Source organism: Channa argus, chromosome 4 (genome assembly GCF_033026475.1).
Source record: "Channa argus isolate prfri chromosome 4, Channa argus male v1.0, whole genome shotgun sequence".
In the NCBI taxonomy this organism is placed as follows: domain Eukaryota; kingdom Metazoa; phylum Chordata; class Actinopteri; order Anabantiformes; family Channidae; genus Channa; species Channa argus.
In genome coordinates, this window is record NC_090200.1 from 26323459 (window position 1) to 26341480 (window position 18022).

The window sequence follows — 18022 nt, forward strand, 5'->3', positions numbered from 1 at the left end:
AATCAGCGGCTGACACATGACAGGACCATGAATCACTTCCCTATTCTGTTTGCTATCAAATATTAAGATTTAGTTAATCAAAGTGTGATCTTTTAGGTCTATCACTAAAAAAAAATGTAAATTGAAAGGAAGCAAAGCTGTGGTGAATACCATTTATTAAAAACAATGTGTTCAACATCTTTTCTGACATCATTTGTGCTCGCAGCAACTCAGTCAGGACTGAAACAGGAGTTGAGTAAAACTGTGAAAACAGACAAACAGAAAAAAAAAAAAGCCTAAAAGCTGTAGAAAAACAAAAACTTCACACCTTCACATACACTTGAAATGGTTTTCTGGGCCCAAATAAACTACGAAGAGGCAATGAAATCAACAAGTGAGGTATGGTATCCCAGCACCACGACAGACTCAACACACTCACACATGCTTCATTATAATGTAATACGTGTTTTCACATATATACAGAATCTTCTCTCTTCTGGTCAGATAAATAAAAGCACACGTAATGAACAGAGGTGAGACGTGAGACTGCTGATGTGACTACCTCCAACACTGGCCGCTGAACAGTTTGGAGCCATTCAGACACTGTGATAGAGGGGCTGCAGCAGGGTTGCAACACAAGGCAAAGCAGTGGTTTACCACTCCGAAGGGGGAGGTGAGAGGTCTGTGTCCACACTGTGAGCACCAAGCAAGAAGGGCCATACATTGATCTCTGTGCTTATTGGATTTCTGTGCTTCATCGTGTCAGTGTTTTCTGAGTTACTATAAGCATCTTATGGTCGATGCTCTGAAAACGTGTGTCTAGATGTTGTTCTATTAGTTTTTGATGGCTCCCAATTGTGCATTTTGCGGAGTATAAATAGGTCACTAAAAGTTGCTAGCAGTGTGAACACAGGGACAGAGGGTGGGGGTAAAGAGTGCAGCCTCTCTCATGCAGACGACGATGGTGTGTCGGGGTCCTGCTCATAGTGATAAGTAGCCTGAGTGTGGCTGCTGTGCTGCTGCTGCTGGTTGCTAAGGGCCAGGGTGTGCGCCGCCTGGCTCGGACTGTCCTGAACCTGCTGGCTTGGGGCCTCGTAGCCCTGTGCTAGCTGAGGGGCCACGCTGTTCTCAACCTGCTGACTTGGGGCCTCGTAGCCCTGCGCTAGCTGAGGGGTCACGCTGTTCTCTGGCCCCTGTCCAAGAGCCACTTGCTGGGGGTCGCTGGCGGCTGGCGGTTGCGGAAGTGTGTCCAGCTCGTCCACCTGTGGCCCCGGAGGGTGCAGGACCACCAGCTGGTCCTGGGGGATGTCTGCGGCGGCTGCAGCCAGGTTGGTGGTGGACTTGGACTTCACACACTGGAAGTCCACGTGGCGGCTCTTCCCTTCTTCCTTCTCCCAAGACATGCGGATGAAGGGGCGCTGGACATAGTTGTAAATGACCTCTGGGCGACCTCCGGGACGCCGCTTCACCTTTTCTTTGTAGGTGGGGTAGCCTATAGGAAACAAAACCAGCAAAAACTGATCAGAACGTTTAAATAAACAGCTAACACTTTCTTGTGCATAACTGAAGTTAAACTTTCCACAATTCCACTCTCAGGTCTGTACATAACCATGTAGCTGGAGCTACAACTATGTGCTTGGGCCTCTAAACTTGGGCCCTTGAAGGCCTGTTCTAGCTCACGAATACTGTTTGTATCTAAAAATCCCATGTGGTAAAATAACTCCTTAGTTTAATGCAACAATTTCTTTGTTAGACACCTTGTTAAACTTAGCGGCTGGTCTAGACCAAGAAATAGATTACTAACTAAATAAATATGGACCACAAATAGTGGTTCAAATAACGAGGTCTTGCTTTGTGTATTTCTGCTTGGATTTTCTGCTTGGATTTTTCCATAAAATGTGCTATGAAAAACAAATTTAAAGAGAAGTAGTAGTTGTTTTTGGAGAAGCACTTGCTTCAGGTTGAGCTGTTGAGATGTTCACACGGTGACGACATGATTACCAATGTGTACAAGGAAAGAGTTCCCACTGTGACCCTGAGGGAAAGCTGCCGATCTAAAAATGACTCTCCTCCTAGGTTTGTTGTTTTTCAGCTCAGTGCTTTCACTCCATACTTGGGCTACAGGACAGATAAACAGCTGAAAAACTGTTTATCAGTTGAGTTGTACTGTTTTCCCAATTATACATTTACAAAGTTTTTTATATCACCGCTGACTTTAGACACTCCAGGAACAGCTTATAAACTTCACAGTAACATTATATACATTATTCTGATGGTACATATTCCTGTTTACGCTCGATACCTTCTATTCCCAGTCGGATCTTTTTCAGTCCTCTGTCCTTCAGCACAGACTTGGCCACATCTCTGTTCTCTATGTACTTGAAGAAGCGGTATAGTTTGGTGCTGTAGATAACTATTGAGAGAGGAGAGGTGTTTAAGACATGAATGCCTTAGAGCAAGTTAAGGCAACTTTTCACTTAACTTTTTAATCTTCTACTAATTGAACATTATGTGAGAATATCGGGGACTTTTATTTAAACAGTACAAAAAAGGTTTAATAAAGTATTGTTAGTTGATTGACCAGTACTTAGATCTTAAAAACTAGCACTGGATTTGTTGAAAATGTCTTTAAAAAAAAAAAAAAAACAACACACACACATGAACGCAAACATTGGGAGCAAGCAGAAGCCTCAGAAAGTGTTCTTGCTACGTGACCCACTTTTCTTCAAAGAAGACATCTTGCATGAATTTGTTTTGACCCAGCTATGAGCCGACACCCTGTTGCCACAAACAGGTCATCTTCTGCACGGTTAACAGAAAAATTTAAACCCGATTAAGGGTTGTGAGCTTACTCTGCGAGTACTCCTCTCCCATCTGCGGAGGGTACTCTTCGTCCCAGTCCACCACATCGTCGTCTGTCAGCACCACCACATGGCATTCCCTCTCTCCACTCTGAGCACTGGCCACCATCAGTGGTAGCACCATCTCCTCCAGGTAACACTCAAACTGACGCCGGGCCCCGTCGTTAGACAGCTCGTGCATCAGGGCACCTGGAGGAGGAAATGATACTGGGTTCATTTCATTTTCCTACGAGGGTAACCAAACATTACTTTAGAAACACCCTAAAAATACTGCAAACACACTGCTACTGTCTTTAGTTGATCAAAGCTGTTCTTAAAAAATGTGTTTTGATGAGAAAATGGTTCAAAAAGATGCCTATGTGGGGAAAAAAATAAAACAACTGACAAAGTGGATGATAAACATGATATTCATATACAGTTTAAGAACAATATATTAAATCAAGTGTTCCCAGCAGACACTTTTTGTTGTGTTTATAGAATAAACTTCACTCTTCTTGAAAACATGTTTTAAAATCCTCAGAAGAAGAACATTTCTAGCAAGAAAATAGAAACATAATAACTGTGTTGATTGCAATAATACAAAATGTACAAATGTAATTTACCATGAAAGTACACAGGGACACCATTTACTAGACATATTTAGTGTACTTAGTGCATGCTTTTAAGTAACCAGGTTACAGTTGGCTTTTTCACATTTGCATAACCAGTGTAGGGAATTAGAAAAATATGTGTTCGTCAGGACAAAAGGCTGCAGATGGGAAGGTAGTGGAGTGGATTTGCCGGATAAAGCGAGATTACATGGATTGACACCTCCTCGTTTTTTTAATCAATTCCATCCAAAGTCCTACTAAAGCTGACACCAAGTAGGCCATACATGTCTAAATAAGTTTCTGTCCACTGCATTTCTTTTTACTGAGAAAGTTCCCACTGTGAAAAGAAGCTGTTGTGTCTGTCAAACTCTTTCCACACACACACACACGCACACGCACACGCACAACTAAAAGTCAAAACGCAATGTCTTCTGTCAGCATCTGTTTGGTTACTTCAGTGCATGTAAACAGTCATTGTTTTCTAGCTGTAGACCTGCTGACCAAAACCTGACTATGTTAGGAATGATAAGGCTGTCAATAGAGTGGTAAAGTTTTATTACTTTTTTGTAATGTTCTCTAATCGCGCACCTCTTTATGACTGTTTCCATAAGGTTTATGACTGTAAGTGCATGAGATTTGAGATTTCCTGTAAACAAACAGTTAAATGACCAATTTACCTCCACGATTACGATGTCTTCTCCTGAGCTGGACAGTATACTTGTGGAAATTTTCTAGGTGTACAGCTCATAGTATACTGGCTTTAGTGTATCAGTTCTGACCAAAGCTTTTCTCGCAGTAAGAATGATCACACTCCAGGGTTCTACTTGGCCTTTACATCCAAAGTAAAGTCATGGCTCCACGGTGGGAGAATTAATGGCAGAAAGCTGTTGTTTAAAAAGGTGATGTCGAGAAATGTGTCACTAATGCCCATTTTTAAATCATCTTACTACCACTACATTACCCCATAATTAGATGTATTTTGTCATGATTAGAAGGGGCCAGAGAATTTGGCTGAACAAAAGTTTTAAACCCAAACTGACAAAAATGGTTACATTTAACCAGGGCATTGGGTTTAAAATGAACTCCAAAATTCACATCCTCTTGGTACAAGAATGAGAACTGCTCGCATTGGTTGGTTTGGTGCCTGCATAACAAGTATTAACTCTCACAGCTAATCATGACCTACTTAGAGCTCAGTACACACAAACACACAAGCCTGTGAGCTGAGGCTGCTCCTCCCACACAGAGACAGAAACAGCCACACACACACCAACATGCATGAAACACCTCAAATGCCCACAGCACACACACACACACACACACACAAGTAGCATGTCACATTGTGACAAAATGACAATTTTTGTGAACATGCACAATGCCACAGTTTCCATCAGATGTGAATTTCAGCTGACACCTTTGATGTAAACAAACAACTAGGTCAGCTACGAAGCTGTGTCTTCAAATTAATATTAAAATCACAGCTGCAGTAAATGACAATACATCCAAATTAGACATTTTCTACATGACAATAAGTTATGCCCACATCTGTAATAAAGATAAAACATGTAGTAGTATAACAACAGTGCTCCACACTCACCAAACTCTGTGCATCTGCAACGTTAGCTCAACAAGCAGTGTGTATACACAGGGTACTCACTGAGATCTCTGCACTTGATGGTGCTGTAGTTGAAGGAGATACAGAGGTAGTCACATGCCTCTCTCAGCTCAGGAATGGAAACGCCATCAGGGCAGCGGATTATCCCCGACTTGTAGTAATCCTGCCATTGTTAGCAGCACATACACACGCATATATGCACACGGAGAAATCATCAAACATGCAGAATGAGCAATTTTCACATGCAGACACAAACAGGGGAGAAAAAACAAGACGCCATTATTGATGGTGGTCTGCTCAGACAGGCAGCAGAGAGAGAGTGAGAGCGAGAGAGATGAGGAAGAGGAGGGAGGGATGAAGAACAAGCAGTGATGAGAGTCAAATCTAGCAGCGTCACAGGGGAGAGAGAAAGCAAAATGGGGGGGGTGCTGACGTCAAGTTCCCTCCCTGCTCCACTTTCCCTCCTCGCTCAGTCTCTGTGCACTCAGTGCCAAGCGAAACACAGTGGCTGTGTCCCAAGAGAGTTTCCACTCCAACACTACAGGCTGTGAGAGAAATGCAGGAGCAGACACGCAGGACACACACTCTGCTCACTTCCTCTCTCTTTTCTTCGTCTCCTTGGGTTTTGTTTAAAGCCAAAAGATAAACACGCTCATGCCATAACCCATTATACCAAAACCATGATCAAGCACTTATTAGCTATTTAGTAATGCACTCACAAAGACGAGAGGCACTTTGCACTTGCCAAAAACATTTATGGAGCCATGTATCAAGAGAAGCTAATGAGTAATGCTTTTAGGAATCCAGTCTATCCACACTGGAGGCTGTATTTCCACTTATAACCTGCCTCTGTACCTTTGCCATGTGTTGTTTTCTGAGGAACATCCCACAATGCCACTGCAGGCTCTTGTCGGCACTAATAAACCCTTCAAACCTTTAAACGTTCCTCTTATAAAAAGTACATTACTGCTTGTATATGTATTTTTTCATACTTAAAATACAACCAAAAAAAATGTTTAAAAAAAAAGATATGATGATGCCACTGAAAACATTTTCAATGACATCACATAGTTCCCCTTGAAAAAGCAAAACTTTCAACTATTTCAGCCAAATCCTTTCAGCGCCGAAGCATTCACAGTGCATTTTCTTTTTTGGAATGCTTATTCAGGTTCAGTTAGTTTTTGTACAAAAGAGATTATAATACACAAAACTCAAATGTACATAACCTCTCGGTGAACTGAAAATTTTCTGCTGCCTTTATATTAATAAAACCTCACTTCACAGACTTGTGAAAGAGAAGTAGATCTGGCAATTATTCAGACATGAGAACAATATAGTTAACTGCCATTGGTTTACATAATGAAGTCTTCCGTTTGAGAGGGACTCTACAGTGGAAGCAGACAGAGAATATCAACAGCAGGAGGGAGATTAAATGCAACAAAGGCTCATATCTTGACTGCAGCCAGAAATCGTTCAGCCCAGAAGCTTGTTTACAGTGGTACATTACAGGGCTATGATTTGTGGTGGTGTTGTATTGGAATGCATTAATGTATAAATTAATTGGGAGTAAAATATTCTAAAAATCTTATAATATAAAAATTAAATGCAGCACTTCTAACAATGAAAAGTATTACCATAGGCTTTAATCTCTGCCACAATGTTTGTAAAAGCACTGATGGATTGCACTGTGTTTGAATGAACAGGGGTTTTTATTTTTCTCATATGGTCAGATACATGGAGTATAGAAAGGCAGTTAAAGAGTTCCTATTCTAAGTCATATGATTTCAACCTAGGGTAGCACAGCGGTGGAGGGATTAGGCCTCCCACCTCACAACTAGAAGGTCCCTACTGAACCTACTGACCAGCTGCAGCCTTTTTTTGTGGAGTTTGCATGTTCTTCCTGTTTGTGGGAGTCTCTGGGTCCTCTGGTTTCCTCCCACAGTCCAAGGTAATCAGCGTTAGGTAAATTAGTGACTCTACATTGCCTGTAAGTGTGAATGGTTGTCTGTCTATGTGTGTCTCTCTGTGTTGGCACTGAGATAGACAGCCACCCTGTCCAGGTTTTACCCTGCCTCTTGGGCAGTGACAGCTAGGATAGGCTCCTGCCTCCCCATGACGCTAAAGAAGATAAGTGGATAAAATGATGAATGGATGGATAAACTGATAAAATTGGCATGTCTGTTAATCATTCTACTACTTGGTACATTCAAAATTTTAGAATTGGTTCATCTGTGCCTCACTGTAAAATGTTATAAGGGAGGTCTACAGAGAGACCCTTGTTCTTCAAGGTTTGCTTTTGGCCTTGGAGTGCAAATTGTGTAATCTTACAAACACATATATACAAGCTGCTAGTCTTTCTAAACTATGTTCAATCAGTTCGATATGCTAAAGGTAGAATCCAGTAAGGACACATCAGGGAAAAATAAAAAAAACAAGATGCAACTGACTATGATTTGGAGCCAGAGCAGAATCTGAATCAAAATCTGTGATCTCTCCTTTATGACTCGTCATTTGAAGGTTGTAGGCTATGGGACAGAAATTACAGTTTTATCCGTTTAAAATAAAATCCCAAAAACAGTAAAGTGTGCAAAAATGAAAGGGGTCTGAATACTCCAAAACCTGTAGAGGTTTCTGCTTGACCACAGACCGACACAACACTTCAATTCATACTGTACTGCAGTGGTGGGTCTGCAAACACATAGTAATTCCACACATGTACGCTACAAACCATCACTGTGAACCCAAAACAGCAAGAACAGGAGCACCTATCTTTAGCTGAACACTAAAAAATAATACCCTAACATACCATACATCAATACAGGAAGCAAGGTACTTTTTGTTTACGAAGCTGAACTTGAAACCACAGTGGACTTTAAACATAAAGGCTGAACTGAATATACGCGTCTGCAAAAGCTGAAAGGAATAAACAGACCAGTGCAGTAGGGAAGGGAGGGAAGTGGAAAAGAAGTCTACTAACAAAGAAACAGGCACAGAAAAAGGGAGAGGTCAACTGAGAGATCTCTCAGGTGTAATACAAATGGAGGGATGGAAAGAGAAATAGGCAGGAGGAGAATTAGAAAGTTAATAAAACACTGCTGTGTAATGTAGGTTTAAAAACGGCTCTGAACTCGCTGTTCTCCATAGAGAAGCGATAGAAAAATAGGATTAAAAAAGAAATAGAAAAGCAGAGGAGAAAAAGATACAAACCAATTAAGTTATTGAGAAAATGAAGAAGATAGTGCAGGAAAATGGGGGGAAAAAAGCGAAAGAGACTGAGAGAAAAAAAAAAGCAGGCTGCCGATGGTGTGTGTAGAGGCTGTAAGCTAAAGTCACCCAGAGACGCTTTCTCACCAAGATTGCTCTGAAGACAGTGGAGCTGATGCCATCAGCAACTTCAAACTCTCCTTTTTCATTGGGTCGTGTGAAGTTGTAGTCCCGCCCAGAGCCGAACATTCTGAATAACAAACAAAATTTCAGTAAAAATTGTTAAGACTTAAATAGAGCTGGGGAAACTGGTGTTCATCCATCTGTACTGTTTTCAATCCATTAAGAAAATGCTGATATTTAATGTTAACAATGACAGATAAGGTATGTTTACCTACAGTAATCTTAAGTGTCAGTCATTACCTTCCCAGCATGGTGTTAGGTTGAGCTGTGAAGATGGCAGGGTCCACTACAAATCTTGTATTGTCCACGATGAGTGTCACTCTTTCTCCCAGTCTCAGTCCGCTGCGATGGCCCTCTTTGCTGCTGAGGTCATAAACATAAATCATATCGCACTGTCCTTGTCCCAAGATCCTGGGGTGGTGGTCAACACCAGAAGGACCTAGTGACAGAGGTATGTGCCCCCCAGTCATGGCACTTCCAATGTGAGAATAAGGAAGAGATACCCTGGGAGGGCGTGGACTGGAGGATCTAGAGGACGAGCCTCCGTCTCCACGTTCACGGTCTGTGGGAAAGAGGACAAATATAGGTCATCAAACTGAGCTTCCACTACATATTGTATATTGGTAAATAATAAAGACTATAACAACAGTGAACCAACAAACTGATGTTTGGTCAATTATAATAAATCTTTTTCTTCTAACCATGCTGTCGAGTGGGAGAAGTAACATTTCGGATACAAGGAGTCAGCTGGCTCTCTCCCCTCTCATGGGACAAATCTCGAGAGCGGTCACCAGAGCGCCGCCGTTGTTCCCGGTAATGCTCTGCTCCTCCTCTTTCTCTTGCCCCACCAACAGCACCGCCACTGGCACTGGCACCGGCACCGGCACCGGCACCAGCACCATACAGGCTCATGGTGCTAACCTGCTGCTGCAGCTGCAGCTCCTGCTGATGGTGGTCGTAGTCCACCACTGACAAACCACACTGTCGGTTTCTGATGGAGAGGTGAGGACATCAGAGTTATGAGTAGGTTTCTCATTTATGCTCAACATATCCTTAACTTAAAACTCAGAAGAAAATCCTGATCAAACTGGACTACACTTAAGAATTTTGGTGACGCACAAGTAGGATGTTGTCCGAGTTCTTCTACAGATAATAAGATTACAATCATGCGGGTGACTACTAATGAAATTGAATGGCAACTTCAACACGCTTTCTATGGTTCTATTTTTGAGAGTACATGCATATGAATAATATTAAAACGTCCCTCTACTTTCCATGTGTTAAACTATCCCTCTGCATAATGCAGAATAAACTAAAGTGAATAACTTGGGAGTTTTTTTTTTTAAATGTAAAAGTAGAGGTATATTTGAATACCGGGAAACCAGAGGGAAGTTTATTATCATTCATACACATGTTCTCCTTAAAAAAAATGCATAGAAGTTGGAAACAGGTGAAGTCGTCCCTAACCATTTATCGGGCATTGAACCATATAGGGCATCTTCCACTGGCTTTAAAAACATAACTTCCACATCTCTCAACCCGCTTCTTAAAGTATCATGAAGCAGGACTGGACTGGAATTAACTTTGACAGGTGATCAGAGTCATCTTGTCTGAAAGCAGGTTTCTAACATGATGACATTACTTTGTTACTAAGGTTTGTGTTTACGAGTTGGATTTTTTTGGAAAGTGCGTTTATTTCTTTGCGATGTTTACATAAGGTTTGAAGTTAATCTCACTATTTTTTGGTTTACATGCAGTAACTTATTGCAGTTGTTTTTGCAGATTACATGGAAAATAGTTGCATGGATGAGACACTGCGGGCACACTCAGACATACACTTCTGCAGAAATTGCTCACAGGGTAAAGTGCTGAACTGTGAAATAACAAGAGAACCTGTAAAAAGTCTGCAGTCAAATCATGTGAGCCCTTACAGAGGCTGATTGCTGCAGAAGTAGGATCAACACCAAACTACCACCCTCCGCCTGCAGCTACAGAAACAGTCTGCACCAGTATCCATTGTTTTATCCAAGTAAACTCACTTAACTCAAAGCTAACTAACAGAAGTGGCCTGATTACTTGCCCCACAAGCATGTTTTAACAAATGTTTCATTGATAGGGAACAATACCTGAGCAGCTGGTGCTTTCAAGAGTAGCTTGTTGTAATTCAGTGTTTTTCTTCTTGAGATATATAAGCAGCCCTGAGAGAGCAGTTATAGTATCTACCCTCCATTTCAGAAAGGATTTACTTAAACACACAAACACTCTCATGCAACCTTGATGCTTAAATGGACAGGATGTATACTGTAAATGTACACACTCAATTTAAAATGTTAATGGGTTTGATTCTTTGAATATTTTTAGTTTTTGAGTAATATATTCTACGTATAATTGGATGTAAGGGTAAATGTTAGAAATACCTTTGACTGTGTTTTCAAGGTCAACATATTACATATTATATGTAGACATAAATTCTAAGGCTTCAAATAACAGTTCTAAATCAATTCATCTGACTGATTAAAATCCTGATATCCAATCAATGGGTTAACAGTAGCAGCTCCAATATAAAGCTTGACACTGATATATTTAGCCTGAAATATTAAAGCATTATACACAGTTAAACCTTGGGTGATGTGCTAATTTGTGTGATAATAATGCCAGTAACAGGATTTTTGGTTCATTTTGTATCACCAGATTGGTTTTGCCATTTTTATTTTGTGATAAATTACATTCTCGCAGTTGTTGTTTTGATGAATGTATCCATTTAACTTAGCCTGTGACAGTGCAGCTGCATGATGTCTGATCAATAGAGTTGAGCTCATAAGGCAGAAACACATCCAGGTCTCAGTAATGAAGAGAGCCTTGTCTCAGAGGAGCTGAAACATGAGGATGACCATCTACTTTAGGCTATAGCAGCATAGAGATGGAAAAGAAGGGATAATGGGACAGAATTCCTCTTATTATTTCATAGGAGAAAGGGAGTTTGTGAAGTATAAAGGGCCAGAGAAATGCCTCCTGGATATGTATATAAATAACACACCACTATCACATAAAGCCCTGGCCTACTTCACTGAGTCTGATTTGAGCATGTAGGTTGTACAGTATATACTTGTTCTTGTTGTACAACTAAATAAAATAAGTGCTTCTTCGGGCAGAGCATCAGAGTCCGGTAATGAGACACATGCTCCCTGAATACTGACTGACATCTTAACATACTGGATGTCTGGGTAGCAGATGATTTGAGGACTAGCTGGCTGGATGGCTAAAAGACTGATTGAAACGCTAATAGGCTAACAGTCTGGGTTGGCATGCCCAGACAAGATTTAACTAAACCAGTGAACTCATGACAAAACTGTAAAGTGTGATGACTGCACCTTCAATTACCACTAAATGCTATGCTACACCTGGTCAAGGTCACAGTTTTTTGTTTGACGATTCCAATCAATAATGTAAGAAAACGTTTACAAAAACCCTATACCAAACTATGAATTATATTTACTGGTTCCACTCCATTTACAAAGGATTTTATAATTTAAAAATGGATAATGTTAAGAAGTATTTAGAGTATCTGTTAACTTTAGACAAATGTGTAACATTTCAGAAATTAAATAAAAAACCGAGATGCTCATCTTTTACTTCTTTACAACACATCATCATAAAAGGTATAGCTGCTAAATATGGCAATGTCACTGAAGACAAGCTTCACCATGGGAGCTCAGGAAAGGAAAAATGTATACTGCACATATGCGCATGCACACACACACAAACACACACACCCTCCTAGCTCAGTGAGTTCAGATGTACTGCCTTACATGCACAGAGGACAAAATCCCTCTCCTACAGACACCACCTATCACCAAAATAATGAAAACCAGCAATGAAGGGTGTGTGTGTGTGTGTGTGTGTGTGTGTGTGTGTGTGTGTGTGTGTGTGTGTGTGTATTTTATATATATATATATATATATATATATAAAAAAAAAGAGATACTGTTGTTTTGCTTTGGATTCCTTATACAAATTGTATATATTAATATATAATGATAAGAATACTATTAGTCCGTATTTTTAATATTCCACAATTAAGTGATCTCGCAAATTATGATTGATTGTGCTGTGGTGCGCTGCATTACCACTAGTGCATGAGACAGCATAAATGAATGTTTTATCTCTAATTAGATTTTAATGACAGAAATAGGATCATAAAAACAAAAGCAGGTCTGCAGCCAAAGACAGGGAGCCAGCAGCCAGACCAGCAGGGCAGAGGGAACAATGGAACTGAGGAGGCGATATTTCACTCAGGACAGGCACCTCCTCTTATCTTTCACATGGCAATGCAAATATGCAACAGCCAAGATCTAAACACAGCCAGAGAGAATTAAGGGGGCTAACGTTTCACTTGTCTGATTTCCTGTTACTGGGCACCACCCCCTCTGATACCACAATTTGCTTTTTCCTTTTCTGAATAGGTCAGTAGCCTGCAGTGCTTACAGAAGCTCTGCATAGATGTTTAACGTGTTAAATACAAGTCAAGTTCCCCAGCCCATCAAAGGCACAATAACTCACAAAGCTGCAAGACGTCCTGACAGTCTATTAAAAGCGTGAGGTGAGAGTCCCAACGGGTGAGGGTCCCATCTATTATTTAGGGGCTGCTGACACAGTGATGGGCAGAGGCAGGAAAGCTGCTCTGTGCAGCACAGCAGTCTGGGTTAAAATCCAAGATAAATATCCATAAAATAAGGATACAAACAGGGAAAATGCCTTTAAAATAGTAAGAATTTTAGCAAAAAGAGAAAAAATTGTAACTAAGATTTATATTCTTTAGGAATATCACATCAAGATTAACATTTCATGTTACAAAATCACTATTACTCCTCAAGTATAAAAAGAGTAAGCCAGAGTCCCATCAAGAATAATACAGTGTGATTTTCCATGTATGACACTACTGGAATTCCTTTAATAAAAATAAATTATACTAAGCTGCAGACGATAGCACTACCTGTAACACGGAACCGGAGCTAAAATCTCGGTGTTATAAAAGCGAACGTGCACCTACTGGTCAGTATCAGAGGGCCAAGTGAAGACAAAGCAGCAGGGGATGAGCTGCGGGATGACAGCGGCACAAAAGCATCGCGCTCCTCCGAACAAAGCGGGCTTGCGGGCAGCTTCAGCATCCTCGCTCATTACTTTCCAACTTCATCGGCATCGTTTCGCGCACTCAACCTGGACTTCAACTCCCTTGTAAAAGCCACCCCTTCGACCCAAACCTTTTAAAAGGTGTCCACACGGTAAGGGCGACGCACACCGGCTAGTCATTCAAGAGTCACAGGAGGGGGCTGAAACTGTGAATGGCCGCGTGCTCGGCTCAATCAGAGTGATGCTGCCTTCATGTGCTCCACGTAAACCTCCACTTCTCAGTTCTCGACGCACTAAGAGTGTTTGGTCGATGCTTCTCTTTAATAAGATTCACGTACTATCATCACTAATGACTTAGGGCCACTTCCACTTCTAGTTCAAATCATGAGTCATTTGGGAAAAAAATATTAGATTATTAAGATTATACAACAGCCTATGTCAATTATTTTCTGCTAAATGTAAACCATGAAAACCTTTTAAACATAATCAAGATAAATGATGAATTAATTGATGTCAATCAATTTTAATTACACAAGCTGTTTGTTGTGTAAATGACATCCACATTTTTACTATTTCCACAGAGCACCCACAAAAGTCTCAGTTCTTCCAGGCGTATGACTAGAGCTGTTCTTTCGAGCAGGACCACACTGCCCCAGGAATCTCAATATTTACAACATAATTTGAACGCAACATTAAACCGGCACTTGAATCGATTTGTCTGCAAGACTGTTTTAGGCAGTTTTACCGTCTTGTCGAAAACAAAGAAAAACTTAATGGGGAAAAGTAAACACAAAGAAAAGGTTTTTGGCACATAATCTGCAGCACAGTAAAACTCAATATCAAAATATCACTGATTTCCCAAATCCTCCCCTTATTCCCGTCAACGTTAGGACTGGAAATGCAAAATGCAATCAATGTATCATATTATATTATAACTACACAGTCATCATAACACAAACTGTATTGATTTTAGGGTCCTGGTTGATTCGGACTGCCTGAGGAGCTGTACAGGCAATGTCATCTTGATGGCAACAGAGGAGAACACTACAAGATAATATCAATACTGCAGTGGCTTTTTCTGTTTATGTCATAGGAGGTAATATGTATTTTGCAACACTATATTGCCAAAAGTATTCGCTCACCTGCCTTTAGACCCATATGAACTTTAGTGACATCCCATTCTTAATCCATAGGGTTTAATATGACGTCAGCCCACCCTTTGCAGCTATAACAGCTTCAACTCTTCTGGGAAGGCTTTCCACAAGGTTTAGGAGTGTGTTTATAAAATACATAATACACAGTGCTCGCAGTCTTCGCTCTAATTCATCCCAAAGGTGTTCTATCGGGTTGAGGTCAGGACTCTGTGCAGGCCAGTCAAGTTCTTCCACACCCAACTCACTCATCCATGTCTTTATGGACCTTGCTTTGTGCACCTGAATTCATTTATTTGGATGGGTGAGCGAATACTTTTGGCAATATAGTGTATCTAAACTATACTCTATAACTATACAGAACACAATAAAGATCAAGATAAGTGCTATAATACCTAGAGGTCAGCCATTTTTGCAAAGACTGTCTCTTTCTACAAAAGGAATTAAACATCTCCTCCACTATATATGCATCTTTTAAAACAATGATTTTAAATCTGTGAATCGTTTTGGTTTCGCTTAGAAACAAGGGTTTCCCTGCAGCTTTGACAACATGAGTTAACTCAGGTTGAAGTTACAAATAAAATTAGGTCAAGGTTGTTTTAAAGGCTTTTTAAAGTACAAGTTGATTCCACTAAATTCCGTTAAGTTGAGAAAAGAAATTAAGTTGATTTAACTGCTCTACAGACAGTTGTTACAGATTAGCCGAAATTCAAAGAATTTCAAAAGGCCATGGCTTTTTGTGGTCTTTAATCAATTAGGAATTCAATTTTCAATTGGCAATTCAATATAAAAAAATTGCAATTCCATCTTCAATTAGGTTTGAATTATTATGATTAAACAAACTGAATGAAAACTAAATCAAATGCATCTCATATTGCCATGGGTTTCTGGTGTCTTTATTCATATGTGCAGTCAATAAAACCAAGGAAAGCAACAACAGTCACCGACCAACACATCTGAAGGAAGCTAATCTTAGCCCGCTTGCTATTGCTACTCTGCAACACAGACTTTAAGTTGGACACAAACATCGGGTATGGGTTCACAACATTAACTAAAACGAGGTCACACTTTGGAGGGAGTAACAAGGTTTGGTTAATGAACAGCTCCTGGACAGAGACCTGGCTGTGGAGCAGCATCATCTGTTGCTAATGTCACCATTGATAATTGCCATTGAAACAGCTGCAGTAACGTTAACCATTGAAGAGTCTAAGGACATGACTTTGACTAGTTTGTTTACTAATTGGCAAATTCTATTGGCAATATGAATTGCCAATAGAATTATTAGCATGTTGCACTTCCATATTTACTATACCTGAAGTAACAGCTGAAAATGTAGTCATAAGGCTGCGAGTGAGTTTAGAGAACAGATGTGATAATACAGCATAAGAAGTTAGTTTAGCTGGTAATTTTACAAAGCAGTGTTTTAGAGTGCCGATTGATTCACCGTTTTATTTCTAAAATGGAAATGTTCCATATTTCAGAGAGTGACGAAAGGGAAAAAAACGTATTGTGACAGAAACACATAAATCTCTTCTATACAGATACACTCATTTGCAAAATTACACCAATCGTTATAGAACGCTTCATTCTTTCCAAACAGTCCTAAATAAAACATGTGGTTAAATTGTTTATATTGCAAAATTTAAAAAATAAAAGTGTAAAAAGTGTATCACAAGGGGAAAATTGCAATGCCATTGCCCATGCTTCGAAGCCCTAAAATGAAACACAGCGTTCTTCAAACCAAGAAGAAGAGCATTAAACAATGCTAGCCTTCTAGATTTTAAAAACTTAAAAAAACTTTAGTGGTTCATTAATTTAATTTCATTTCATTTCAAACAACCTACTATTTTAAACTGAACTAAACTATTAAAAAAAGCCAAACATTCCAAGTTAAATTACACAGTTACATTTATGTATTTGTTTGTTTCAGTGACAATAAACACTGTTAGTGTAGTTAAGTGGTACTATATGTGTGTATATAGCCTAGGGCATAAAATTAATGTTAAGCGACTATTTACCATTTACCATTAATGTGGGGTGTGGCGTTTTTCTACGGGGCTAGGTACTGTATGGTTATCGGTGAAAAAAAATATAAATGTTTTTAATACGCTTAAAAAGGTTTTAAACACAAATACAGCCAATGTTAACACAGACGAGTGGTTCAGTCTCCTCAAAGTGCTTCTCAATGGCTTAGCTTGAACCCATATGTCTTTAACATTAGCAAAGCTAAATTAAAAAAAACAAAAAACAAATTAAGATTCCGCGTTAATAAATGTCTATAATAAGATGATCTTTGGACTAACAACGGCCACAGTAGTTAAGGGTAAGCTACAGTTAGCCCAGATATGTGATCTTCCTTTTAACCATGCACATCTTCCCATAGATGAACGAGAGCACCAAAGGAAACACTCTGCCACACATTCACTGTTTCTCGGACTACAATTTTAAAGTCTGATAGTGTTCACTTCACGTTACGCGACCGACTTTGCTGCTAAAACTGACTTTGTATAAATCTACAAATGACGTAAAAAGCAAGACGTCCTTTACGGAGACTTCAGTCTGGCTAAGAGGATTTTAGACTTTTATTGTTAACGTTAGCTTGTCAAGTTAGCAACCTTGTCGTTACACGGCTTTCGTTGGCTAGCTAACGTGGAGCTGTACACAGGAGTTTTCAAAAAAAGTAATGTTACCTCTTTCCGCTACGTTCCGGTTCGGCGTTTCGTACGTTTGTTAAAACAGTCCATTGTATTAATCCAACGAATGTGTTGATGGGTTTCGTAGAAGCGTTTTTGTAGAAACTAATAACCTAGCTAACGCTACACGAGCTTCTTTCAACTGTGGACTCCTTTATTTTGGTTTTAGAAATCACGTGCAACATATCGCGAGACAAAAAACACATTCCAATGACCAGCACCACCACACGTGGCTATTCTAATCATTTTCGATCATAATAATAACAGTAACAATGGTTAAAATTTATGAAAGTATATGTAACAAATTAAAAGCAAGTTGATTAATTTGTTTTTATGCATTCATCGACTATATACACCTGAGAATAAATGGCCTTGCCAGTTGTTATTACTAAAAGAATATACAGTTTATTTTTGTGTAGTTGAAGGCATAGCCTATCGTTGATTATATAAATTTTTAAGGTTTTACAGTGAAAATCCAACAAAAACTAGTCTAAATACAGCAAGTAGTAATACAATGCAATAATACATCATAGTATAGTATAATTTAAATTAGATGAAGCTGAGTGCCTACTGATAAGGAAACTGTCAAATCATAAACATTGCTGGTCTAATTCTGT

The 18022-nt window shown here is 39.8% G+C and overlaps 1 protein-coding gene across 2 annotated transcripts; it reads right to left on the bottom strand.

The window, feature by feature from the left end:
• Positions 1-138: 138 nt before the first annotated feature.
• LOC137125197 (BTB/POZ domain-containing protein 10-like) lies at positions 139-17571 on the bottom strand. 2 transcript variants are annotated; one of them, XM_067500270.1, is made up of 8 exons: positions 17403-17571; positions 9134-9423; positions 8673-8994; positions 8397-8499; positions 5088-5208; positions 2832-3029; positions 2282-2392; positions 139-1471 (listed from the first exon to the last, which is right to left on the bottom strand). In XM_067500270.1, the coding sequence occupies exons 2-8, from the start codon at positions 9342-9344 to the stop codon at positions 927-929; spliced, it is 1611 nt and encodes a 536-aa protein (XP_067356371.1). In that variant the 5' UTR covers positions 9345-9423; positions 17403-17571; the 3' UTR covers positions 139-926. The 2 variants fall into 2 exon arrangements, with proteins under 2 accessions (XP_067356371.1, XP_067356370.1); XM_067500269.1 differs by lacking the exon at positions 17403-17571 and adding an exon at positions 13482-13739.
• Positions 17572-18022: the final 451 nt, after the last annotated feature.

What these genes read in the sequence shown, in the direction of transcription:
- LOC137125197 (XM_067500269.1), bottom strand. Translation starts at nt 13,609, where the DNA reads ATGAGCGAGGATGCTGAAGCTGCCCGCAAGCCCGCTTTGTTCGGAGGA. An exon ending in TTCTCCCACTCGACAGCATG is followed by an intron (nt 8,995 to 9,133) that starts GTTAGAAGAAAA and finishes TCTTTCCCACAG; the next exon opens with ACCGTGAACGTGGAGACGGA. An exon ending in CATCAAGTGCAGAGATCTCA is followed by an intron (nt 3,030 to 5,087) that starts GTGAGTACCCTG and finishes TTCCTCCTCCAG; the next exon opens with GTGCCCTGATGCACGAGCTG.